This window comes from Rattus rattus, chromosome 1 (genome assembly GCF_011064425.1).
Source record: "Rattus rattus isolate New Zealand chromosome 1, Rrattus_CSIRO_v1, whole genome shotgun sequence".
NCBI classification, from domain to species: domain Eukaryota; kingdom Metazoa; phylum Chordata; class Mammalia; order Rodentia; family Muridae; genus Rattus; species Rattus rattus.
Window position 1 is genome coordinate 8898715 of NC_046154.1, and position 26017 is coordinate 8924731.

At 45.5% G+C, this 26017-nt stretch overlaps 1 protein-coding gene across 1 annotated transcript in view; it reads left to right on the forward strand.

Moving 5' to 3' along the window:
• Window positions 1-26017, forward strand: part of Camta1 (calmodulin binding transcription activator 1) — an 828009-nt gene that overhangs the window by 13883 nt on the left and 788109 nt on the right. Inside the window, 2 exon segments of the mRNA XM_032890958.1 lie at window positions 13527-13596; window positions 19405-19523. Of these exon segments, the coding sequence (XP_032746849.1) occupies window positions 13527-13596; window positions 19405-19523 (189 nt within the window).

A 26017-nucleotide genomic window follows, 5' to 3' on the forward strand; every position in this document is an offset into this window, starting at 1 on the left:
AAACAGTCTTCTTAGGCATCCTCTGTGGTGAAGTTAAAGGTGAGGGTTTATAGTTTTGGAAAGTAGACTTAAATAATGTGACTGCAGTTGGAAAAGTATTATTTGTTGACCCTAGACATGTATGTTCAAGATAGTATTTATATTCATTTAGCTAGGTTTTTTCAAGTTGATTAATATAAGTGTTATTAAAATGTATTGATTGCCAGTAATTCAGTAAACGCAGACTCTTCCTATTGAACTCTCGGTGGGGGAGTCGCCATGGTCTGCTGCAATCAGTAGTACAGCGTCTTTGCGTGACACCATCCCTGGGCTGCTCCAGGTCGGGCACTGTGGGAGGTCTTGTATATAATTTCATTTTTTGAGTTTCTTTTGTACTTAAAGATACAGGAGGACAAGTTCAAGTGTGTGGTGTTCTTGTAAATATTCTTTGTCTTGTCCCAGGTCTGCTATTATGAAATGTGCTGGCTGAGTCGTTTGCTTTGACAGAGTTTCAGTGGAGGGTTCTTGCTCGTTTAGTTTTATTGATGGAGGCTGTTGGCTATAACAGTAGAAGGGTGGTGAGTGGGCACTCAGAGCTTTTAAGGACTTGTGTTTCTTGCTAGGGGTCCTCCAGAAATTGATCACAGATTACTTGACCAAATTTAGAGCTCAGAATTTACTGTAGGCGTTTTGGGTGGGAAGAGACTTCTGTTTTCTGTACCAGTTACATTATCCTAAGTGTAAGCCTTGCTGTTTGTGCAGGTGCCCTCTGATGCAAGTGTGGTAAGGAGACGACCTCTTAGCCTGAGCAAACAGCATGACAGCTCTTGGCTGTCCTCTTGGTATTTGTAGTTCTTCTGGCCTCTGTGGTTGTGCCGTATCATACCCTGCTCTGGTGCTTCAGTTGGGACTGCTCTGTGCTGTCTTATGCATATTTTGCCAGCCCTGCCCTGCAGAGGTACCTTGATCTTGCCGTTTGCTGAAGGAGCAGAGGTAGAAATGTTGGTTCAGTAAAATAATAAAGACGTAGGATCTTTCTGGATGTTTTAAATCAGTGCTGACATGTGATGCGCAGTGCGCCTGTACTTAATGCCGCCAACTTGTGTGTTCAGAAATGGCTACACTGGTATATTGTGGCCCCACTGAAAGGAGAAAGCCATGGTAACGTCTTATTCTCAAGCCTGTAATGCATTCTGGGCTAGTCAGCCAGGTCTGTACAGTGACTTCTAGACCAGTTCTACATAGTGAAGTCTTGTTTCAAAAAGAATTAGTGCATTTTGGGTTGCAAGAGTCTGGCCCCATAGGACAAGCTGAGTAGGGGCAGTTCTAGTACTGAGGCTTCTGGGACAGTAAGGCAGCAGAAGTCTGGGACTGTCCCTGGTGTATCTGCACTCAAGTTTTCCCTGGAGACACTTTGGACTGAGCTGGGACCCCAGTTTCCATGCCAAGGATCCTCTTGTCTGCTGTTTAGTTTCTTAGCTTAAGTTACATGTGTATATGCTGTCTGCTGTGGCCACCGGTCATGACTTGTGCATGTCTTGACTCTAGTGCTCACCTTTATCTAACTTCACCTTTGATGGGTCAGTAAGTATAGAAAATTCAAGACAGAATTGGACTGAACCCTGTTTTGGGTCCAAATACCAGGTTTTTATCCTGGTGGAGGTGGGCTAGTGTGAGTGACCTGCTAATGAGTGAGGGCTAAGCAGAGAGGAGATGGTGCCCTGTAGCAGGGGTCTTGGCATCTTAAACTAGCTCCACTCAGTAGTGTAAAAGATACTGTGGGCTGGCAGGATGGCTTAGCGTGCCTCTAAACCTGAAACCTGAATTTGAGTCCTTGAACCCACATGGTAAAAGGAGAGAACTGTCTCCTGAAATCATCTTCTAACCTCCACAGCAAAGGTGCACACACAAACAGACAAACGTAATAGAAAATGTTTATTGTAGCTACAGATTGGAGGCTGAGGAGGATATCGGTCAGTTATCCTTGGTGTATGAGAACTAAGTCACTTCTGGGTGTTGTGACTATCCAAAGCTGTGCTTTGACTATGTAATGTGGGATACCAGAATACAGTGGTTTGTGTGCACTTTGCTCTGTGGGCATTCTCAGGTGTGTCAGACATCTTTTTGGGGGTCAGTGTCAACGTCAGCTGAGGTCTCACAGTTCAGATCTTTGAATAGACTTTACATCCTTTCCCCTGGTTATGAACCAGCTTAGCGGTTGGAGGTTTGCATCCTTAGGTAAACTCGGAAGACATGGGTCAGAGAAGGTTCAGCTGTTAGAGTGCTTTCTGGTTTTGCTCTTGCTGAGGGCTGGAGTTTGGGTTCCAGTACCCATGCTAGGTGGCTTACAATGACCTGTAACTCCAGCTCTGGGGAATCTCTAACTGCATTTATGTGTATATAGCTACACGCATGTCCATGCATGCACGCACGCATGTGCGCGAACACATGCACACACGCACACACACGTGCGCACACACATGCACACACACGCATGCATACATGCACACATACACACTCAAATAATAAACAAATTCTAGAAACAGTGGAAGACAGTGCCCTGAGACTAGGTATGGGAGGAAGAACCCAGATGTGTTAGTTCCTGTGGCCACTTGTGTGCACCTCATTGGGCCTTCACAATGGGGCACCTTCACATCTCCTTCCTGTTCCCTGATTTTTCCCCCATGATTTCTCATAAAATTACAGAAGGCAAATAGGAGACTATGAAAGAACAGTTTGGAAGACTGTAAGGGGTGGGGGCCCTTCGAACTTTCCACACCTACAGGGGTTTAGCAGTCGGTGTTCATTTCATCGTGATAGCCTTGAGTAGATGCTGTGCAGGGAGCTGCTCAGCGTTGTGCTCTGCCCAACCAAAGAAGGAGGTGTACGGAGCTTTACTAGGAGAAGGGATTGGTGTGTGTGTGTGTGTGTGTGTGTGTGTGTGTGTGTGTGTGTGTGTGTGAGTGATGTCGCCGAGGCTGACCTAGAACTCTGTATATAGCTGAGGCTGTCCTTGAATTTCTGGTCCTCCTGCCTCTACTTCCAGAGTGCTGGGATTGCAAAGTGTCATTACACACAGCTTGGTTTCTTTTAACAGTAGTGTTATTAAGATAGCTTTCATAGGGTTGGGGATTTAGCTCAGTGTTAGAACGCTTGCCTACCAAGCACAAGGCCCTGGGTTCGGTCCCCAGCTCCGAAAAAAAAAAAAAAAAAAAAAGATAGCTTTCATAATCACATACACCCTGTAACCATTTCAGTTACAGTTAAGCAGCCGTCTTCAAATCCACAGTGTTCTCCGTACTCCAGAAAGAAAACCTGTAAAAATCAGATCACACTGCAAAAATGTTTGAAACAGTCATAATGAAATGGAGTATTTTGTACAACTAATACACAAATAAAATTTTATACGTTTTAGGAGGCAGTTCGCATCCTTCCCTTGACTTGAGTAGTTAGTAATCTGCTTCCTGTTTTGATGGGTTTGTCTGGCTGGACACCTCACATCTGTGGATTCACAGTATTGTGTTGTGTGCCTGGTGGTGCTCTGAAGTTCATGTCTCTTTCCTTCTTTTCGGGGTGCCAAGTCCCTGCAACCATCTGCCACATCCCAAGCATCCATTCGCCCATCGGTGAGGCTGTGTCCTCAAAGGTGTTTTGCATGGGCGGGTGTGCTTTCTGTTTCTTGGGTGACATGCCTAAAACAGAAATGCAGTTTTATAGTTTACTCTCTTATTAAAGGACCTGGGTTCTTCTGCAATGTGGCTGCCCTGGATTTGGTTCCAGTTTGTCCCTTGCTAGCCTACACTTGCTACTGTCGCCTTTGCTGTCTCCTGGTCTTGTAGACGGGAAGTTGACTGTCCACAGGATAGTTTTCACTTGCCTTTCCCAGTGACTGACAGTGGGATCTGCTGGGAGGAGGTGTACTAGTGACATGTGCATCTTCCTGGTGCAGTTCTGTTTTTATACACTCAGTTGTTACTGTAATTGTAAAAGTTCTTTCTACATTGTCAAATCAGTTCAGTTCTTGTTTAGAGCTCTAGTTCATGTTTGTATTAGTTTTTGTTTGTGGTGTGAGGTAGACTAACGTTCCTAGGTAATGTCCAGTTGTCATTGTCTATTTGTTGAAAAATACTGCTCTGTCTTCATTGAGGTGTCTTACCCTTGTTGAAAAACCCTTGGTTTTACTGTCGGTGAGAAGGTTTGTTCTGGGGCCCCTGCTCTCCTTTGGCCTCTCTACATGTAGTTTCTGCCATCATCTTGGGCTTCATCTCTTACTGGAGCTTTGTGATACTGTGGCGTTTGTTTTCGGCTGAGTTTTGATGTAGCCCAGGCTGGCCTCACACTTGCTGCAATCCTGCTGCTTCCCCATCCCGAGTGCGTGGTTTGCAGGCCTGCGCAGGCTCCAGCTGTGTTCTTTTTTAGGATTGCTTTGACTATAATACTTTCCTTGTGTTTATTTGAATATTAGAATCAGCTTGTCAGTTTCCACAGTATATGCAATTGAGATTATGCTAAATCTGTGTCTGTCTGAGGAGTTAGAATCATCCTAATGGATCGGCCTATATGCTTAGCAACTCCTGCTTAGCTCGAGGAGTTGAACATCTCACCTAAAAAGCATACTGCTGCCTGAAATTATCAAGGCAGTGAGCTGTGTTGATATAGCACTGATGCTCACTGTAGGCTGGAGCTAGACTTTGTGGGTGTGAGACAGCAAGCAGCTGTGCTTACGGCCGGTGGGTGCTTGAGTATGCTCCTTTGATCTGAAAGTTTGCTCATAGTTTTTCTTTAGAAAAAATTTGACATGCTGGTTAATACAGAATCAGCACATTGTATGTATGTATGTATGTATGTATGTATGTATGTATGTATTTTTGTGTGTAATTACTGGAGGTGGAACAAGTGGCATTGACATTTATACAGTGGTTGGAGGCAGAAGATAGTCTAGTATTTACTGTGGGAATCTGCTACTGCGCTTTTGAGTCAGGTCATTTACTCAGCACTTACTGTCTGTGCAAAGCTCAGAAAAGGACAGATTCAGACTCTATTCCTGTCTTCATGGAGCAATGGCGGTGGTGGGAGGAGAGGGGGAGCCTGGCATTAGGATGTTATATGAACTGCAGATGGGATTCGGCGCTCTTAAGGCAAATGTATTATGGAATAAACCTGAGAGGCAGGAGGATTTTGGACAGAACTTGTGGAGTTTAACTGAGAAAAGAATGACAGAGAGTTCCAGGTGACCAGGTAGGCGCGTAGTACAGCAGTGTAGAGATAGTTAGGTTACTTCCTGACTCTGACTTTTGCAAGTGTTGTTTCCAGAAGAGGAGTAGAGTGGATTGGGTAAATAAAGTCCGCTCTCCTCTGAGGAGCTGGTCAGGACTCTGGCTCCACTTTACACACAGCTCAGCTGTCCTCACAGCGTGGTGAAGGTTTCAGACTCTGCTGTGTGGAGGACCTGTGCTTCTTCATGGTTTCAGTCCACTCTTGACTAGGTGTCCCTTCCTTCTTCCAGAAAGCAGGCCCACAGCTCACGTGTGTTTATGGCTCTACCTGTTTGTCTCTGGTCTCCCCTCTGTCTAGATCGGATCAGGTCTGAGCGTGCCATAGTACTGTGCTCTCTGTCCACAGCCTTGGTTTCTCGTTCTCTCTTTGTTCTCAGTTGGATGCCTGTTTCTAGAGGATGGGCACGGGTATCCGGGCTTAAGTTTATTTGTTCGTTGAGAAATGAGCCGGAGCAAACAAGATCTGATCAGTGTCTAGGGGAAATGATTCCTGCCAGGGACTCTTGACAGTGTTTGGTTGAAGAAAAACTCATAGGTTTGAGTGTACACCCCCCCCCCTGCACACCCTCCCTCTCTGTGAATGAGTGAATAGTGAATGAGTTTTGTAGCAGAGTGTAGCTCATCTTAGATGGTGCTTCCTAGATTTTGAACCATATGTCCAGCAGCTCTGTGAGGCCATAGTGAGAAGTGAATGTAAGAGAAAGATAAATATGTATACACACAGCCACACTGGAAACATGGGGGCAAGGTTTAAGGGTAATTCCGTACCTTTCTTTCTTCATGGTGCTGTCAGACAGCAAGGGAACCCTGATGTTGAAGTGCATGGTGGGCAATCATCTTGGTACAGGGCAAAATGGAAAATGGTGAGTGCATCTGGAGGGTTGTGGGGAGCACAAGCTTCATTGAAGCAGCAGCCTTGCCTGACTGGCCCAGTGCTGTGTCCTTCTGTGCAGAGCAGTAACAGTGCCTGTTAACCAAGGATAGGGTGAGTCATAGCAAGGGAATTAGGGGACTCTATAGTGCAGCTTGAGGTTGCCATGGGGAAGAGAAGGCATTTGAGGGTAGAGAGAGAGGACACATAGGTGCTGGGAAAGAATGGCCAGAGAGACAGCCGGACAGGAGAGAGGCGGAGGGTAGAGATGGATGGCGATTCCTTGAGAATCAGAGTGGCAGGCCTGGAGAAATGGCTCCGTGCTTCAGAGCACTGGCTGCTCCTGCAGAGGACCAGTTTGATTCTCAGCACCCACATGGCAGCTCACAGCCTTCTGAAATGCCAGCTCCAGGATTCCAACACCTTCTTCTGTCTTCTGCATGCATCAGGCACATAAGCGGTGCACAGATACACATGAGGGCAGAACACTCATACATACTAACACATACATTTCATTGGTATATGCAGATTATTGAAGGAAATGATAGTGAAATGATGGCTTAAAGAGAAACAAAAGTGGGGCAGCCGGACCTGTTGGGCTGTGGCTGTGTAGAGTCTGCAGATGCTATGAAACATGACCACAGACTTGCCTCTTAAAACACCACAGCTCTTACTCGAGGGTTCTCTGAGGGTCTGGAGTTCAGAAGGGCATGGCTAAGGTCTGCTTAGGGCCTCATGAACTTAGCAATTCTGTGTTAGTCAGGGCTTGGCTCTCACACGAAGGTTCAGCTGGAGAAGAGTTGGCTTCCAAGCTCCCAGGGTCATCTGAGAATTCACTTAGTGGGAGGCTACCCTCACGTCCTTTAATGAGCCTCTCCCACTTGGCATTTTCTTTTATCAGCAAGTTGAGAAGACTGGGTAGCAAGATGACAGAAGTCACAATCTGTTTTGCCCAGGAAATGAAACCTTACACTAGTCTAAAGCAAGTGTGTGCTCTCTTCACACGGCCCCTTTGAGTGTGTGGAGATGCCAACATGATGGATTGTAGCAGGTCCATCAGGAAGTTTGCATCCTGCAGCAGAGGGGGGACGATGTGTGCAGGAGACATTGGGGCAGTGCTGTAAGTGCGGCCCTGTGGATGCAGATGGGATGCTTGCAGTGATGGGAGTTACGGAAGAGACAGTGGCAACCAAGGGTTGATGCTTTTCAGGTAGCCCATGTCACCACACTATGGGGTCACTTTTCACACCATTAACATTGCTCTCTTATAACTGGCTCTGACGAGAATCTCCTTTGGTAAAAGTAGACTTGTTACCTGAGGTTCCTGGCCAGTGCAGGTGACTCCTTCTGTGTCAGGGTGCTATTGATGAAAGGAGTCAGTCCATTTGGATGTATTTTATATGTCACACAAACAGAGGGGCGAGACTGGTCTATGATAATGTGTGGGAGCATGGAATTTAAGGCATCTTGTTTGCCTACTTGGCTTCATTGTGAAGGGCATAGGTTATGGAACTGAGCCGTGTTTAATACTGTGCTATTTGGGGGCCTTGTGAGCGGAACGTTTACTTTTATGGCAGATGAGCCAATCATCTTTCTAAGCCCTGTGTTCAGTTTTTATTGTTTTAAAAAACAAACAAAACCTGTCTTTGCTGTCTAGGCACTCTTTTGCTGATGTGTGGGATTTTAGCCCTGTTTTTTCGCTTCTGATTTGCTTCCTCTGATCTTCCCTGGGCTTGGCAGTCTGATAATTGTGTTAGACTTTGAGTAGTTTAATTGTAACCATGCTAGGGGTTGGGTTGAGAGCCACTTTTTTCGGTGAAGTAGGTGAGGCGATGCCTCCTTTGCCTTCCCAGAGTGCTTGGCTTCCTTCCCAGCTCTGCTCTGTTCACATTGAGGTGCACTTCCACACTTCCACTGGGGTTGGGCAGGTGTGTCTGCCATTGTCCTGGCCCGTGCCTCATTGCTTTTGTGGAAACCCTGTCTTTCTCTCCTTTAGCTTTAGTTTTAAGGCCGTGGTGTTAAGTGATAGGTGTTGTGGTTCATGACCCAGAAAGTACCTGGGAAGTACTGAAGATCTTAGACGGGTCAGCACCGACTCGAGCCTGGTCACCTTTCCTGCTCTAACTCTCAGAACTTCCTAGTGGGGCAGCTTTCCCACGTGCCTGTGAGGCTGGGAGCTCTGGCCGGCCTCCCTGCCAGTGATCCTGGTCAGGTGCCCAGACTTGCTCTTACTCTTTTCTAGAGCGGCCATAATGTCTGCTGCCACTTGTTGGAATAAACTAAGATTTTATGTGAGATGACACTTGTGATGATGTGGTGTTAGCTAGTGTCTTAGTTAGGGTATGTGTTGCTGCAACAAAATACCATGACACCCCTCCCCCCCAAAAAAAGGTTGGCGGGGGAAGGATTTGTTTATTCAACTTATACTCCCACGTTACTGTTCATCATTGAAGGACATCGGGGAGAGGAACTCAAACTGGGCAGGAGCCTGGAGACAGGAGCTGATGCAGAGGCCACTCACTGGCTTTGCCTGACTTCCCAGCCTGCTCTCTTATAGAGTCCAGGGCTGTCAGCCAGGGACAGCACCACCCACAAAGGCTGGGTCCTCCCCCCTTGATCACTAATTGAGAAAATGCCTTACAGCTGGGTCTCATGGAGGCAGCTCCTCAGCTGAGGCTCTTTGTCTCTGATGACTTCAGCTTGTGTCAAGAGTCACGGCCTGGATGATTCTGCTGACATTTCATCTACGTCTCTGAGGAGTCACTAGCAACAGGGCCTAGGCCTTATATGGTCGTTTCCAGAACATGTTGTATTGGTGTATGGATATTTGTACAAATGATGACATTTATTAAGCACTGTTTATTTTCAGATTGTTGAATATACTGTGTCCTAGGAAAATTAAACTTATAAAAATTATAACAATATTATGATTCATATCTGTAAAGATTCCTCCAAAAATTCTGGGATTACTTTATACCCTACATACATCTCTGGTCATGGTGAATCAACTCTGTTTCTCTGTCTATCCACAAGGCTGGGTGCATTCTAAATGCAGTTCTGCAGCTTTGTCGTGGTTTGTCCCAGACACTTACTTAGCTGTAGACACAGCTCTCTTGGAGAGTCTCTTAAGTTCTCTTGCTGCCTTAGCAGCTGGTGTCTCGTTGTTGTTGTTGTTGTTGTTTGCCTGTTGGGAGGGAAGAACTGCCTTCTAGACTTGCCCCTTGTGGTGTAAGCATTTGCCTCGGTTTTGTCTCTGTTCTTGGGGGTGTTGAGAGGGTTATGGTAGAGCCGTAGCCCTTAGGATATTTCAGAGTTTGTGGAAGGTGGTGAGATACATAGCTTAATGTATTTTTGTGCTGTTCCACATACAGACCTCCTCCCCCATTGACCTTTTGTAGTTCAGGAAAAGGATAAAGCGTCTTGTGTCCGTTCTTCAGTCTCAGATGTCATTAGCCTGGATTCATGAAGTGTCTTCTGACAGACCTTGCACTTGTCTTATTTAGCAGGCTTGTAGTGTGACCAAAAATTGGCCCTTAGTGTCCGTGACAATTCATTTTGTCCAGTTTCTTGACTAAAGAGACATGACTTGTTCTAAAAAATATCTACACCATAGCTGGACTGAGAGAGAGTTCCTGGCTGCTGGTCTGCTCCTGTGTGAAGCAGGGGTGCTGAGGGACAGCACCTCAGAGCCATGTGTGAGAACCCAGAGTGCACCGTGGCTGTGATGTGCTACCAGGGCCTTGAGTAGAGCCCAGGACTTTGCCCTTTCCTTTCCATGAACTCTGGGAAATAGTGTTCATTTATAAAGTCCACAAACACCTGACTTTGAATGAAGCACAGACAATGGAATGAAGAGGCTAGACAGACATCCTTCAAGGATGCCCTTGATATGCACTCAGATTTGAGTATGTTAGAGATGTTTACCAGAGAAGAAAACAACTAGGTTGGCTGTAGATGCAGAGTGACCTAGGGATTAAAGGTAGTGTTTTTGGTTAGTTGAAGACATATCAACTAATTGCATATCTTCTGCAGTTAAACACAGTTTATTGGTGGCATTATGCTGAGATGACAGTGGGTCTTGACCCTCCTTTTCCGGGCTTTTCTCTATTGCAGTTAGGAATGGCTTTGTGGTCAGTTCTCACCAGTGGAGTGAGAACAGGGGAGGGAGCCTCTTCTGACCTGGCTCCTTCAGGATGTGGGCGTGAGCATGTCTGTCCATCTGGAAGCTTTGTGGACCCTTAGCTTTAACATCCTCAGTGTTTACTGCAAGGACTCACGTGGAGGGCTTTCCTCTCTCAAGGCCTTCAGTCACTTAGAGCGTTTTGTTTCATGAATGTGTCCATGTGAGCCCACCTGGCAAAAGTCCCTGTGTATTATTACATCCTGGCCTAGACTCTGGGAAAAGACAGTGAGGGAGAGTTCCTGCTCCGTTCCTCCTTACTGAGTCCGTAGTTCTGCCTTTCCACGACTGTCAGCCCTCACGCAGCTGTCTCTGGTGTTCTCATTACAGTCTTTTCAGTCCTGCTCTTCACCTGGACCGTGTAGCTTCTGCCGGCATTTTAAACAGCTCTGCAGTGCCTGCTTGGGTACTTTACCAGGTACCGAGCACTGTGCTGGAATGAGTTAGAGTTACTGTAGTTTCTCTTAATTTTGTTTTTGGATATTCTGGCCTAGTTTTGAAAACGTTTTTGGTCCATAGAATAAGGTAGTTGAAGAGCTCCAGGATCAGAGGATCTAAGTTCTAAGTTCTGATCTCTGAGGTTGGAAACCTGGTTCCTGATGGTCGAGGTGTGGCTGTGGATTGACATTGATGTCTCTGGGACTTGTTAGAGGATTTCTGGCGGACTCGAGAAGTCGGGTGTGAACAGATTACAGGTGTGAAGGGTAATTTGGAGAAGTCACATTCAAAATCACCCTCCCATTTGACTTGAAACAGAGTGAGTGGTTGCCCAAAGTCACACAGGTGTTTATTTCCTGCTGTGGGTTTATTTGTGAACCTGCAAAAAGGATGGCGATATGGCTGTCCTAGGTGTCTGTCCTCATCGGTCAGGATTGGATCCTGAGCATCAGAATTTGAAAGTTCCCCAAGTTGACACTGACTGGCCTTTTGGTTAAGTTGGGATTCAGGTTCTCCATGGTTGTTGTCGAGCACTCTTTTAAAGATGCTGCCAGAGTTACACATTCAGAAGCCGTGGAGTGCATTCCTCTGGACTCTCACATTAGTGTGCATTTACTGTGATGATTTAAAGCGCCCCACTTAGGGTCAGTGTGCCTTACTCCCTACATGTCCCTTGAGGAGGCAGGATGTCTTTGTTCACTGTTGAGTCTCAGCTCCCTGCACTGCCGGGCATGTGCCTTCCCTTAGCCAAGCCACTGCACTGTTGCAGAGAGGTGTCAGAGATGGTGCTCGTGTGGGCCTGTGGAAGATCCTTGATTGTAGAGAGTGGCTGCCTCCTGTGGTTCCCATTGTCTTGTGCCATGGCTTATGCTGTGAGAGCCTGGAGGTTTTGAGGTTCAGATTTATAAGATTTTGCTTCCATGTTATGCTAGCTCTTTTGTTAAATAACCGGGAACCTTCTGAACCAGTGCTGTGGAGGGGCGTGGTTGAGCTCTGTCTGTCACACTCAGTGCCTGAACTCTGTGTTGCCACTTTCAATGTTTTACTACCATACTTGGAAGCTAGATTGTAAGGCTGTGTATGTTAGTGTGTCTCACCAGACACTACTGATTTAAACACCTTTGACTGGGGACTGCTAAGGTGTCCTGAGTAGTAGCTACCCTTAAAACCAATGTTAATTGTTTTTGGTAATAGAAAATGTTAAGCCTTGAATGGGAAACAGTTGTCTCCATGTGGTTAGCATGCTTGCTTGAGGCTGGCAGATGTGAGGGGCCATGGGGCCTTGCTTTCTTCACTGCTCCCGTGTTTCCCTTGTGATCCCCTGTTGTGTGCTGGGCAGTACTAGTGTGGGCCATAGTTTTAATTTGGAGGGTGGTGCTTGGATTTAGATGTTTGCAGACGCCATCATAGGTTACTGCCATTGACTGAAGCAAATGGAGAAGGACAGTAAGTTCTACAAGAGGCTTCCAGACACTGAGGAGAGAGAGCTTGAGCTGATAGCTGCTGTGGTGGGTGTAGGAGTTGTTATGGAGCAGCTCTGTTGAGTTTACTGCCGAGACTCTAGATCTGCACAGCTGGAAGAGAGAGGGGAAGGGAACATTCATGAAATCATGTTTAGTCAGGCAACTTCTTTGCTCTTAGAAAACGTTCAAATTGTTAAAGATTATCCTTGTTAACGTCGCGGGAATGGTGCTTGTAAAGGTGGTGTGATAATCGAATTCCTTGCTTTGGAGAAGATGGGCAGGGAGGACCATCGTAGGAAGGAGAGTCATCTTCCTCTCTGTGGCACACGACACCTCTCTAGGCCTGGTCACTTCTCAAGGACAGCTAGTGAGTGATGGAGCCACAGTCTTGGTCCTTCACAGAGAGATGCTATGGGTGACTGTTCTGTTGAACTTGAGACTTTGTTTCTCCAAGTGTAAAATAGGTGCTTTATAATATATGAGAAGTAATCTAAGATCTCAATTAGTATTGCAGCCAAATAAGGACTGAAAATAATTGACCGGAGAGACCCAACTATTTTTTTCCCTTTTAAAAGTTGTTTCCCATGCAGTTTTTGTGTGCAAACTTGAGCTTTCTTTGAATGGAGTGACTTGGCAGCAGAGCCCATGTCTGCTGCCTCCCTCCTCTTGCTTCTCCATGCAATGCCCTTTGCTGTTCAGCTGAGTCTGTTGTGTGAGTTGGGTGTTGGGTGCGTTGCTGGGACATGGTTAGTGATGCTGATGTGGACGAGGGTGCCGTGGGCATTGCTTCTTACACGTTAATTCTGTGCACATTATATATGCACTCTATTAAAAACCACACAGACAATGCGTGTTTTCCTGTCTCCAGCCTCCAGTGTAAAGCGCTCTTGCCTCAGAACCATTTGCAGACTGGATGCTAGTGCCTTCAACCACTCCCAATGCTGTGATGTGTGTGTCTCACAAGTAACGACATTTCGATTCCTAACTGCAGCAGCCACAACCTGGACATGAGCATTGAGACATTGCTAACATCCTACCCCTATTTCACTTTTGACCACTGTGAAAAACAGTCCAGCCAGAATCTGGGGCACGTTTAGTAGCCTCTTCATTCTCTGGGTCACAGATGGCTGCCAGTGGCTCTCAGTGGCTCTGTCTCACTTGTGAAACCTTGACTTGAAAGATCCTAGGCCAGGCATTTTGTGGAATGCCCATATTTGGATTTATCTGGTGTTACCTCATCGTTGGTAGGAATATCACAGAAGAGCCAGAATATGTCTCTTTCAAAGATTAGTTTTACATTTTATTTTCTGTTTCCTTAGAGCGTTTCCCAAAGTGTATTCTGCGGAACTAGCACCTACTGTGTTCTCAACACCGTGCCACCTATAGAAGGTAGGATTTGAAAAGCTTTTGACTTTCAGGCATGGGTGGGTCTGGCAGCCAGAGTAACTCCTTCAAGTGCAAGACAGCCCGGACCAGGAAGAGGTCCTGGGCTTCTGCTTTTTGCTGTTGTGTGATCTTAGATGAGTTACTTGGTCCTTTTAGGCAACATAAACAGTGTTCAGCTCATGAGCTTTCTGTGAGGATTTAAAGCAATGGATTCAGTCACACAGACAGGTCACAGCCCCTCAAGTGCTGGTGTACACACACACACACACACACACACACACACACTTCTGTAATTGCAGTCCAGTACTTAATGATGCTGGTGTACACACACACACACACACACACACACACACACACACACACACACACACACACACACACACACACACACTTCTGTAATTGCAGTCCAGTACTTAATGATGCAGGGTAGGGCGAGGTACTGTTGTGCAGGAGCCAAAGAGGAGTCTTTGAATCGCAGTTGAGCTACTCCTAACAGTGGGTCCCGACTGAATTGGTCAGAACCCTCCCAATTCCTTACCTGCAGAGTGGGGGTGACTGATGTGTCACTCTTCTCAGGTCATTAAACAAGAGAGACTGGTGCCTGGCGTGTTTCTGTGGGCTGCCAGCAATGGCTGCCTCCCGTTCAGTCACAGAACCTGATCACCTGTTGCTAAAGTTGGAGCTGCATGAAACAAAGGACAGGAGAGTACCCCAGAGCCTAGGCGTCACTCACGCAAGCCGTCCACGCCTCTGCTTTGACTGTTTCTGCCCCATAATTTATATTGAAAGCCAGTTGCACTGTGAATAGGAATTTGCTGAACCTGGCTTCTGGACACAGTATGATTGGGGAGAAAACAGTAACTCTGGGCTACCTAAGACTAGAAAGTAGTAGTAGTACCCCGAGAGTAGTACTCACACCTCTGTGAAGAGGGGAAAGAGAGGTGGTAAAATAACAACACTAGTAATTTACTAGCTACTTTTTAACCATGAAGACTCCTTTTGGAGAATTACAGATGGGTTTCATTTGCTTCCTAGTAGCACCCGCTGGACCAGCACTCACAGGCAGTTAGGGCTTAGCTCCTGTCGGTGTGACAGGAGCTGGGAGGGCTCAGGTTAGTCATGGCATTGCATTGCTGTGGATACTGTGTCACCTGCACTGCACCAGTGTATGCTTGTTTCCCTGAGCCAGTTCTGATCCCACTGATTACATCTAAGCACATAGTAATGAGAGGCAAACAGAGACGTGTGGAGCTCTCTGTTAGTCTCCTCTCCACACTGTTGATCGCGTGCCCCGTAAGAGTTGGAGTTGCTGCTGCAACAGGGAATGTGTGCTGTTCACTGCAGGCCCCAAACTGCCCTCTTCTGTTCTAAATGGAAGACAATGGTATCATTACCAGGCTAATCTAGTTAATATATTTATTACTTAGCTTGCAGAGATCAGAGCACCCTAGAAACAGGCCAAATGCGTTTATCTGGATTTGAGTCAGATTTGGCAATGTGAATCTCAATTTTCAGAACCAAACTCAAGGTTAGAATTCAGTTAGCTGAGTGAACATTTTTTTGTACATTTTAGAAAGATTTAGTTAAATTGCACTACGAATCTAAAATTATCATTTAGAAAATATTTGAAGGTTGACTAGAAAGGATGGTTCATTCTCTAGAATTATAGCTGTCAGCCAAGCATATCATCTGTCAATTTCAAGAGCCCCACTGGTTACATTTTTATTGTGAAGCAGGTTAGGAAGTTATATTGTGAAGTCATGTATCATGCGTTTTTGCTAGATAACAATAATGGAGTGCTTGCCTGTCGTTTACTGGATACTTTGACTTTGTAGTGTCAGAGTTTGACTGTTTGGGTTGAATATGGCGGTACAGTTGAAACCACTTTATACCTTAGTTTTACTGTTAAGATGCTGGGATTTCAAAACTAGCACATATGGTCTGTTATTTAATCATTTACAGCTGCTGTAAAAACATTAAACAGTAGTTTTTAATTAAGATTATATTTTCATGCAATATTACTATGTGAACAGTTTTTTAAAGATTTTTTTTTGAATTGCCATAGTTTAACCAGAAGCACTGAAGTTGGATTATTTTCCCCTAGTGCTGGGGCCTGAACCCAGAACCCTGTGCTTTTAGGCACACAGTCTACCCCCATGCTAAACAATGAAGTATGAGTTTATTAGCACCATGCCTTCTGAGTTCCAACTCTGCCCAGTATTGAACTTACGTTTTCATAAGCTGGGAGGGGTTATTTACCCATCATTACAGTTCCTAAAAGCAGCTGGCCTATGTCCAGCATGAACCTAGAATTCTGGGAACGGTGCAGTTTAAAAGCACAGCAAGGGGACCTGCCATCCTATCCCGCAACCCTGGCTGCACAGTCCTGTCGAGAGCTCTGGTGGATTGTGACGGCTCATCGCATTGCGATTTCCTCTCCCTCTCTCAACCAGTACTAGAGTGGAGTCCTGCCTGGAGCTTCTCCTCAAGCAGCCTCACTATTGAGGAACAGGAACGAACACACACACACACACACACACACACACACACACACACACACACACACACACACACACTCAACATTCTCTCATACACACTCATACAAATTAACATGCTCTGTTTCACACTCAATGTTCTTCTTTTACATATTTAATTTATTTTTTAATTTTGGTGTTTTGTCTACATGTATGTCTGTTTGAAGGTGTCAGATCCCTAGGAATTGGAGTTAATGGACTGTTGTGAACGGCCATGTGGATCCTGGGAATTGAACCTGGATCCTCTGAGAGAGTAGCCAGTTCTTGTAACTGGTGATCCATCTCTCCAGCCTCCAAGCTACCTCTGCATTTATTTATTTATTTATTTATTTATTTATTTATTTATTTATTTATTTATTTATTTATGAATGACAGGGTTTCTCTGTGTATTCCTGGATCTCCTGGAACTCCCTCTGTAGACTAGGCTGGCCTCAAATCACAGAGATCCACCTGCTTCTGCTTCCCTAGTGCTGGGACTGAAGGCACATGCCATCACTGCTTGGATATTCAACATTCTGTCACACAGACTCTCACACATACTCAGCATTTCCCCTCACACACACTCACACATCCAGCATTCTCTCACATAGATGCTTACACACACACTCAGCATTTCCTCGCACACACCACACACACTTACCATTCTCTTACACACTCAACATTCTCACATCTCATTTGACAGCCCGTCTCATACCCATGTGCATTCAACATTCTGTCCCTGTCTTTGCCCCCCCCCCCCACTCTCCCCCCTTACTGCTTGCAGTCATGTTAGAGGCTAAAGGGACAGAAATTGAGCCTTGGTTGTGACCACAAATGGAAATGGAACTCAGAGTTTCTCTTCTTTTTTTTTTTTTTTTTTTTGGTTCTTTTTTTTCAGAGCTGGGGACCCGAACCCAGGGCCTTGCGCTTCCTAGGTAAGCGCTCTACAGCTGAGCTAAATCCCCAGCCCTTCAAGTTTCTCTTCTGTTCTGCTTTAAGTAGCTTCTCAGGGCGGTGGCTGTCCCTGCACAAGGCACACTCTGCATCGACTCAGTACCGTTCTAGCGCTGTTTCCATGTAGATGCCCATAGATACTGAATAGAATATAGATTTTAGACTTTCCCCTCTACGTTCAAGACTTTGTGCTTCACAGTTTTGTTTTGTTTTTAAACTTTTTTTTTTTTTCCCCGGAGCTGGGGACCGAACCCAGGGCCTTGCGGTTGCTAGGCAAGCGCTCTACCGCTGAGCCAAATCCCCAACCCCTTGTTTTGTTTTTAAAAGAGAGACTGAGACCACCTTGGGGTAGAGAGCAGGAAGGCAAAGGCTCCTGTGATTCTGCCTCATGTGCTTTTAAAGTCTGATGGCCCAGATCCCTCCCTGATGAAGTGTAGGGAACATGCATGAACACCTGAGACTTCAAAGGTTTTACAGTTAGCAATTAATAGGAAAATCCTACCATCTTTCTATTAGTTGATTTCCTCTCTGTTTTAAGCAATATTTTTAAATTTAATCTTAATTCAGAATTAATCTTAGATCTCCTAAGGAGAGTTTCATAAGTTTTTACTGCTACAGACACACAGTTGTGTTACAGTTCAGTTGGCTGTGTATTTCATGGACCAAAAAAGAGTTAGTAGGTTGACCCTCAAGTTAATTCCTATAAAACCTTCCGTATGATGGAGCACATTTTCCCAGACTAATCTCGTGCTCAATATTTATTTCTTCTGACCTTATCCATGAGAAGAAGAAACATGCTAATCAGAGGAGAAATGTTTGGGAAAAAATATTGTGAACTTAGAAAAGTTTTGTTGTTTTATTTACCCCTCAAAAGATAGTTTTAAGATTTATTTATTTATTATGTAAGAGCACACTGTCGCTGTCAGACACACCAGAAGAAGGCATCAGATCTCATTACAGATGGTTGTGAGCCACCATGTGGTTGCTGGGAATTGAACTCAGGACCTCTAGAAGAGCAGTCAGTGCTCTTAACCACTGAGCCATCTCTCCAGCCCCCAAAAGACAGTTTTAAATAGAAGCGCAGAGATAACTGGATAGATGAGTGGCATATTTCACTGTTCGTATCATTAGACAGTGCCTGGAGACCTGTGAGGTGCTGGTTTGTAAGGCAAACTGCTGCTGAAGGGCCCTGAATTTTACAGAAACTGGCACTGGAGAGAGAAAGATCCCTACTTCCCTGATGGGTGCTGTGGGAAACCTAGAGATACTAAGTAACTTACCTAAGGTCACACACACAGAGGGAAGCAGAACGGTGCACAGGTATGGGCTTCAGACTCCGGGAGGGGGTGGGGGGTTCTTATTGTCTTACTGATGTCATGAATGCTGATGAGCCCAAGACTGGAGCAGCCTGAGAAGGTTGTGCTAAGCAGTCCCCAGGACTCACTGTAAGGCCCCCCTTAGGTGTAGACTGGAGATTTCAGTTAGCATAACAAATTGTAGTGGGCAATTTGCAACTGACTGGCATTTGCCACAATTGGCAATGACTTTGGAGGCAGGGAAGGGGTTGGGAAGAGATTGCTTCTCAGGAGTGGAAAAGTAAGTGATGTGTAGATGAGTGATGGAGGCAAATGCTATGTGAAGAGATGATCTGAGAAGGAAGCATCAGGTAGTCGGGCCTGCTGTCTAGTCTAATGCAGTGAATTCTCTGACTCACTTGAAGGAGCTACATTTGATGAACTGCATTAATTCTGCAGATGTGTACATGAGAATCAACTTCAGGTGATGGAGTTTTAGGTGGAGCTGAGAGTATTACCTGTTAGTCAACTACAGGCTTAAATTCTTTAGGAGAGTTTGTGATCTCCTTTAGAAAAGGTAAATCTGATTTGTATTCTAGAGGACAAAGAAACATTTAGTTTATGAATTAAAGTCACATGTAATTATATTTCTTTGAACTTCAAAACCATGAAACTTTAAACTTGGTTAGCAAGCATAGTTTCTGGGTTTTGTGAGGTTAAGTCATTTTGTACTTTTGAGGTTTTTTTTTTTTTTTTTAAGAAACACTGGAAGAGCCTTTAAAGTCTCATGTATCATTCTGGTTCTGGGAGCTGTTGGGGTCCTTCCCATCTGCTCGCTTGTGATGGCTAAAGCTCAGTGTGTTTCTGAGCCTCACAGGCAGCTGCCCGCTGCTGTCCATCCAAGAGTGTGGATGAGGAACTTAGAGGAGTAGAGGCCTTCTGTGCCCTTGGTCTCAGCCCCAACAGAGCCGTTGCTTCTGACCTTGTCAGTGTACTTAAAAGGAGGCTTTCTCTTTCTTTCTCTGAATGTATTGTTTTCTTCTTTATAGATGATCATGGGAACAGCAATAGTAGTCATGTAAAAATCTTTTTACCGAAAAAGCTGCTTGAATGTCTGCCGAAATGTTCAAGTTTACCCAAAGAGAGGCACCGCTGGAACACTAACGAGGTAGATACATTTCAATCTTTAAGGGTGTATTATCTTATGGTTGGACTCCTTAGAATGTTTTATATAGAAGTACTTTATACTAGCTTTAAGTTCAACGATGGAACAAAGAACCTGTCAATGAAAAGAATTCTTAGTCTTGAGTTGGCACAAACTAGCTTGTGTCTTGGCCAGTTTGGTGTGCTTGGCTTGCACTGATAGCTGAAACGTGTGCACGTGACTCCACTAAAGCAGCATGAGGGTTGGTTGTGTTTTCTTGCCTCTTGCACCTTGCATTTGGTGGTTTATCTCTCTGGATCTCAGGGCAGCATGAACTTGACAGTCCCAGTGCTTGACAGAACACGGTGCTCTGGAAATTCGAAGTCTGTAGAGTTGAGGACGGGCTTATCAGGCCTTTGGTGATGAAAGAGATTTGTTCAAATACTGACTGCTTTGCCTTCCTAATAGGAATTATTAGCACCGCAGGTCGAATTGCAGGCCACATACTTATACATCCAGATAAAGAGTAGGCATGGAGTAGATAGAAGGAAAGTTTATCTTTGTGGGCGGACTTTTCCTTTCTGCTTAATTGTAATTTGGGAACCTTAATATTAGTAGTGCATTGTTTTGCTCACTAAACTTTTAGTTTGAAATCTAAGTATTTAAGGTAGGGGTAATAGCTATTAGTGGTGATAAAAACTGGATATTAACCATTTCAGTATAATGCGGGTGGCATTGGTTACTGTGATGATGAGAACTGGGTCGCTGTGTATCAGTTTGTGAACTGTGTTCCTTTAATTCACATGTGGTCACGGCTACGCTAGCATAAGTGTGTGCTTGGTTCACTAAGTAGCTTCAAGTGCAGTTCCCTCCTCCCTGTTGACAGATGTGAGAGGGAGCAGTGAAGTCTCTTCATCTTCACTCTTTGCATGGAGCGGTGGGAGGTCGTGGGCAGGAATCTCTCCACTTTGACAAGCTGTAGTTTTAATGCTCACCAGAACCTTAAGCTTCCTGCTTTGTCTCAAGGAGCAGCTCTTTGAGGTGTGTGCTGTGTTCACTTGCATGGAGGTGGGGTTGCGGGTGGGGGGTCTTTGCTCTGCAGGAAGAGCAGCTTCATTGTGGTCAACAGCAGCTTAGACGCCTCTAACTAGCATGCTTTACCCATTCAGGATTTCATATATTTTGGACCCAAAAACAGAGTGAATATGCTGAAAATTCATCTTAGTCATGGACTGTCTCTTGTCAACAGTCCTGCAGACTTCTGAAGCTTTGCAGGAATTCTCTCCTAGGTTAGGAATTATAGAGAACTTAGTGTTTCTTGATGTTCCCTGAGACACAGATTTGACCCCACATTTTTATGCTTTAGCTCTGGTTTATAATTGTCACAGAACATAAAGTTAGGCCTGCTCTCTAGTTCCCTTCCACAGGAATAGGCACTGTATGTGTGGGCTAGGGATGGTTGATGTCACAGACTACCTGAGAGTGACTGCTGTGGCCAAGTCTGAGACTTAGCTGCTACATACATTTACATTGGTGCTTTAAACTTTTATGGAACTTTTAGGCAAATTCTTTCCCATATTCATTTGCTTCTAAGTCTCAATTATTTACATGCTCCACTTTCTAACTTATTAGCTGTGTTATAAAACATCGGTCAAGTACTTTCTGTATGTGCCTGCAGACTAGGTCCTGCTACAGTGCTCAGGTTTGGGTCTTCTGCCCTAGCCTGTTGCCGTTGATCACAGGCATGAGCCACCATGTCCAGCAGTGTTGATCGAGCATGTGACTGACAGGGTGCTGTCTCCAGTGCTGGGGCTGCTGTTGTTGACCCCCTTCAGACAGCTGAAGAACGACACTGCAAGCCTAGAAGAGAAAGGTCGACTGTTGTGTGCAGGAGTGTGGCAGCATCAAGCATAGACGGGAACATGTTGCTGAGGGTGATGGACAGCTGGCAGGGGCCTAGGCCTGCAGTGTGTGTTCGTGCTCGCTCGCGCTCGCTCTCTCTCTCTCTCTCTCTCTCTCTCTCTCTCTCTCTCTCTCTCTCTCTCTGATGGAAGGCTTAGGTGGGAGCATTTAATTCTAGGGTACCTGTGGTGACCTGTCCCTGTTGTGTTGAGAACCTGGTTTAGACTGCAGGGAACAAGAACTGGTCAGAGGTGTCATGTAGGCACCCACTTCTTTGGTTTGGCTGTCGGGGATTTCCTGAGTTCTTCTTTCCTTCTTGGTGATCCCAAAACCTGAAGGCAAACCAGTTGGATTGGATGTACCTCTCACTGGGGCTTTGTGTGGTCCCAGGTGAGGGGAATCCTGTTGTCTACCTGCCCATGAGGTCACTGTGCTGGCTGTGATGTGAGTACTGTCGGTATTAAGATCCCATTGTCCTTCTAGAGTGGACCAGATGGCCGTGATCTGGCCGGGAGCCCTGTGAGGTAGTCGGTTTGTTGAGAAGCTTTTTGTACAAAGACTGCTTTTCTCTAGATCCGCCTTCCTGGAACAAGGGGTTCATGCTAGAAATGGCTGTGGCCTGGGAGCAGCTGAATGTGTAGTGAGGTTGGGTCTCCATCTCACTCTGTGTAGCCTGTGTACCTACCCAGCCTCCATGTTCTTCCATCCCCACACCCTCCTCACAGTTGAACTCCTGGGGATAATGTGTGACTCATTTGACTTTTGAGAAATTCCTTTACTCAAGTATGCTTTTAAACATTTGTGGTTTGAGAAACCCACTTTCATACCGTGTGTTTCCTCCACAGGGAGAGTTAAGGCTGTCTAGACTCAGGTGTTGCTGTTTACTGAGAACCAGTCTTTGCTAGTGACTGAGCCCAAATGATTTCTAAACCTTGTAATGTGAGGTGGACAGTACTTCCTGTCAGAGATGAGGCAGTGCATGTAGAAAGATCTGATAATTTAGTCAAGGCAGCTCTTGGTCTGCACAGATTGCTTCTGAGCTTAGTGTCTTAGACTTCATTTCTGCTGTGTAATGTGTGCATGTGGTGTGTGATGTGTGCACGTATGTGCACCCCCAGCCCCACGGCCAGCTTAGGGATAATTGTTTAGTCATCATCCTGGTTTTGAGACAGGATTCCTTACTGACCTGAAGTTTGTCAGGTAGAGTAGGTTGGTGGTTATTGAGCCCCTGGCATAGAGATCATAAGCACCCCTTGATGAAGCCGAGCTCTTTTCTAATAATTATTTTATTTTGTTCGGTGTGTGCACACCCACAGTGCCCATATGGAGATCACAGGACAGCTTTTGGGAGTCAGCTTTTGTCTCACTGTGTGGGTTCCCGGGTTGAATCCAGGCTGATAGACTTGTGGCAGGCTCCTGGGTGTGCTGCAAGCACTCGACTGACTGGTCCACCTCTCTAGCCCACTGAGCTGTCTTTCTGGAGTTGGTTATTTATGCCAAGAACTTTGTTCTGTTTTCACAGTGTTGGGGAGATGACCCCAGAACTTGCATGTGCCAAGCCAAGTGCGGTGCCCCTGAACTGCATCCTGTTCCTTGTCTTGGCATTGACTATAAGACCTCAAACTGAGTGACAACAGTGGAGGCCGCAAACCTCTCCAGTGTAGTTGGGGTTGGAGAATGAGTGAGTGGAGGCTCAGTGTTGTGAGTTCGTAGCCCACTGTTTGATGACGTTGCACATACTGAGGGGAAGAAGGCACTGAGGAGATGAGGAGGTGTCTTTGGCTTAGTTTAGCTACTTTATTTAACTTGATCTTTTTTTTCTTCCCTGGACATTGGTGTAGCTCTGGCCACCCTGGAACTCTGTCTGTAGACCAGGCTGACCTTGAACTCAGAGATCTGCCTGATTCTGCCTCCCGAGTGCTGGGATTAAATATGTGCCACCACACCCAGCTTATTTCTTTTCCTAACCCATCAGGCTGTAGAGTTTCCTTTCCTTCTTAAAAGTTATTTGCGGGGTTGGGGATTTAGCTCAGCGGTAGAGCGCTTGCCTAGCAAACGCAAGGCCCTGGGTTCGGTTCCCAGCTCCGGAAAAAAAAAAAAAGAAAAGAAAAGTTATTTGCAACTGAGAAGAAATGAAATGTTTTATCTAGAAGCAAATCAATTTTAGATTTGCTTTCTTGGCCAGGTATAGCTCCTGAGACTTGAGGCCCACACAGGAAGCACTGCCGGTGACTTCGTCAGGAATCAGGGTTTACTGGTAATTGGTTGTAGGCTGTGGGTTCCTTTCCATGGAGCGTGATGGATGGAGGAGATGTTGGATTGTGTCTTAGAGCCCTTGAGCTGGGGAGTAAGTGGCTGGCGGCGAGTGCGCCCCGGCAGCGGGAGTTGGAGCTTACATTCTTTTCCTTCTCTGTCCTGAAGAACTGGCTCTGTATCATCCATTGTTCCATTGTTATTTTTATTATTCCCCTTCTTCCTTCCCTCTTAGTGTCCCCACCCCTACTTTGTTTCTGAGATAGGATCTCATATTTATGAGGATGATTTTGAACTCTGAATCTGGGACTCTATCCTGCCTCCATGTCCCAAGTACAGGAACTACAGGTGGTGACCATTTTCCAGTTGGACTCTCAAGACCTAGCAGTTTCTGTTGTATAGAATTATTTGACTTTAAAAATTCATTTCTTCTTTTAAGTCTTGCAAAACGATTTTATTTTAGTACCATTCATCTCTTAGGGAAATAGGTTTGCTTTAGTGTTTGATGTCTATGCATATTGTATGTTTGTGTGTATGTACACATGTATGTCTGAGAGCACACACACATGTATATATATGTGGAGGCCAGATGCCTGTCTAGTATCTTCCTCAGTTTCTTTCCACATTACTTTTTGAGACCGTGTCTCTCCCTAAACATGTGGAGCTAGACAAGCTGGCTATCAAGCTCCAGGTGTCCTTCATCTCTTCTTTTCCAGTGTTAGGATTGCAGCCGTGTGTTGTGTGCCTCACCTTTTACATGTGTGCTGAAGGGCTGAACTCAGCCTCAGCAAGCATTTTGTGGGTAGAACCATTTCCCCAGAAACTGACTGACTGACTGACTGACTGACTGACTGACTGTTTGACTGACTGTCTGCTGTCTGTTTGTCTGTCATTATTTGACAGTATGTGTGTATGCATGTATGTGTGTAGATGACTGAGGAAGCGGTTCTCTGCTCCCACCATGTAGGTTCTAGAGTCCTAGGTCAGGTTGCTAGGCCTGTGGCAGGGGCTTTACTTGCTGAGCCACTACATTGGCTCCTTAAAAAAAAAATTACTTTTGTTTTTATTTGCTTTGAAACAGTCTTGTTGTGTAGCCTTGTTTGACCTGGTACTTGGCTCTCTGTGGTCCAGGCTGGCTTCACATGTTTGTTAGTCCTCCTCCCTCAGCCTCCTGAATTACAGGCATGTGTCACCACATGGTCACTTTGCCTCTTAGAGATGAGTAGTTACAGCCTCCAGATAATGAAGAGGGAACATGGAAAGCAAAAACCGTGCTTATGTGAACTTGGTGGCCAGGCCTGGGTTATACTTCCAGGATGGAAGTTGCAAAGACCATGGCACTTGTATTTATTACTTTACTTAGATGGGGGGTACTTTGTAGCCCAGGCTGGCTTAACTCAAGGTGTGCCTGCCTCAGCCTGCTCAGTATTTGGGATAGCAGGCATGCCCCACCTCATCCTACTGGAGTGTGCATTTTACTGGAGGCCAGTGTGTGGTAGTTGGTGTTTTATTAGATGAACTGTTATTGCAGGGTTTCTGCATTCTGAGTTAATATTTAAAGCCTAGAACCAGAAATAATTATGCTAATGCAAGCTTCTGCTGGCAAATGACTCCTTCATAATTACAGGTGTTCCTGCTCTGGGTGTGCTGTCCAGTGCGGAATTGCCTTTGTTTAGTCATCAATTAGCCCTTTGATTTCAAACGTAACTGTTGCTTTCCTGTGTCTTAGAGCTGCGTCTCAGATGACGTTGCTCCAGAGAGGGATTCACTGACACCCACAGATTTTTGTAATGCAGAGTTCAAGTCTCATAACTGTGCTACTGTTTTTGAACTTAGTTAATACTCTGTTTCTTCTTCTAGTACAAAGTTTTCTGGAGTGAGCAAATAGTTCCTCCTTGTTCTAACTCAGTTCTTAAAGTGGCATCACATGGTGGAGGCAGTGTCAAGGTTTTCTGGGAAAGATACATTTAAAAAAGATTTATTTTATATGAATGAATGTCTGTCTGTCTGTCTGTCTGTCCCTGGTCCCTTAGGAGGCCAGAGGAGGGGAATGGCTCCTGTGGAACTGGACTTAGCTGTATTTGTGAACCACCATGTGGTGCTGGGAATCCAGCCCAAGCTCTGCAAGCAGTGAGTGCCCTCTAAACCACTGAGCCGGGCCTCTGGTTCCTAAGGCGCTGTTAGTGCTTTAAACTCTGTGAGAGAGGCCAGCAGAGCAGCTACAGATGATGCATGCCAAGCTGCCAACAGCCAGAGGAACCTGACTGCACGTCTAATGTTTTCACAGGAGAAGACCCCTTACATTGTCAGCATTTTTCCTGACTGTGTTTAGAGTTTGGTTCTGTGTTTATTTAGTTTTGTTT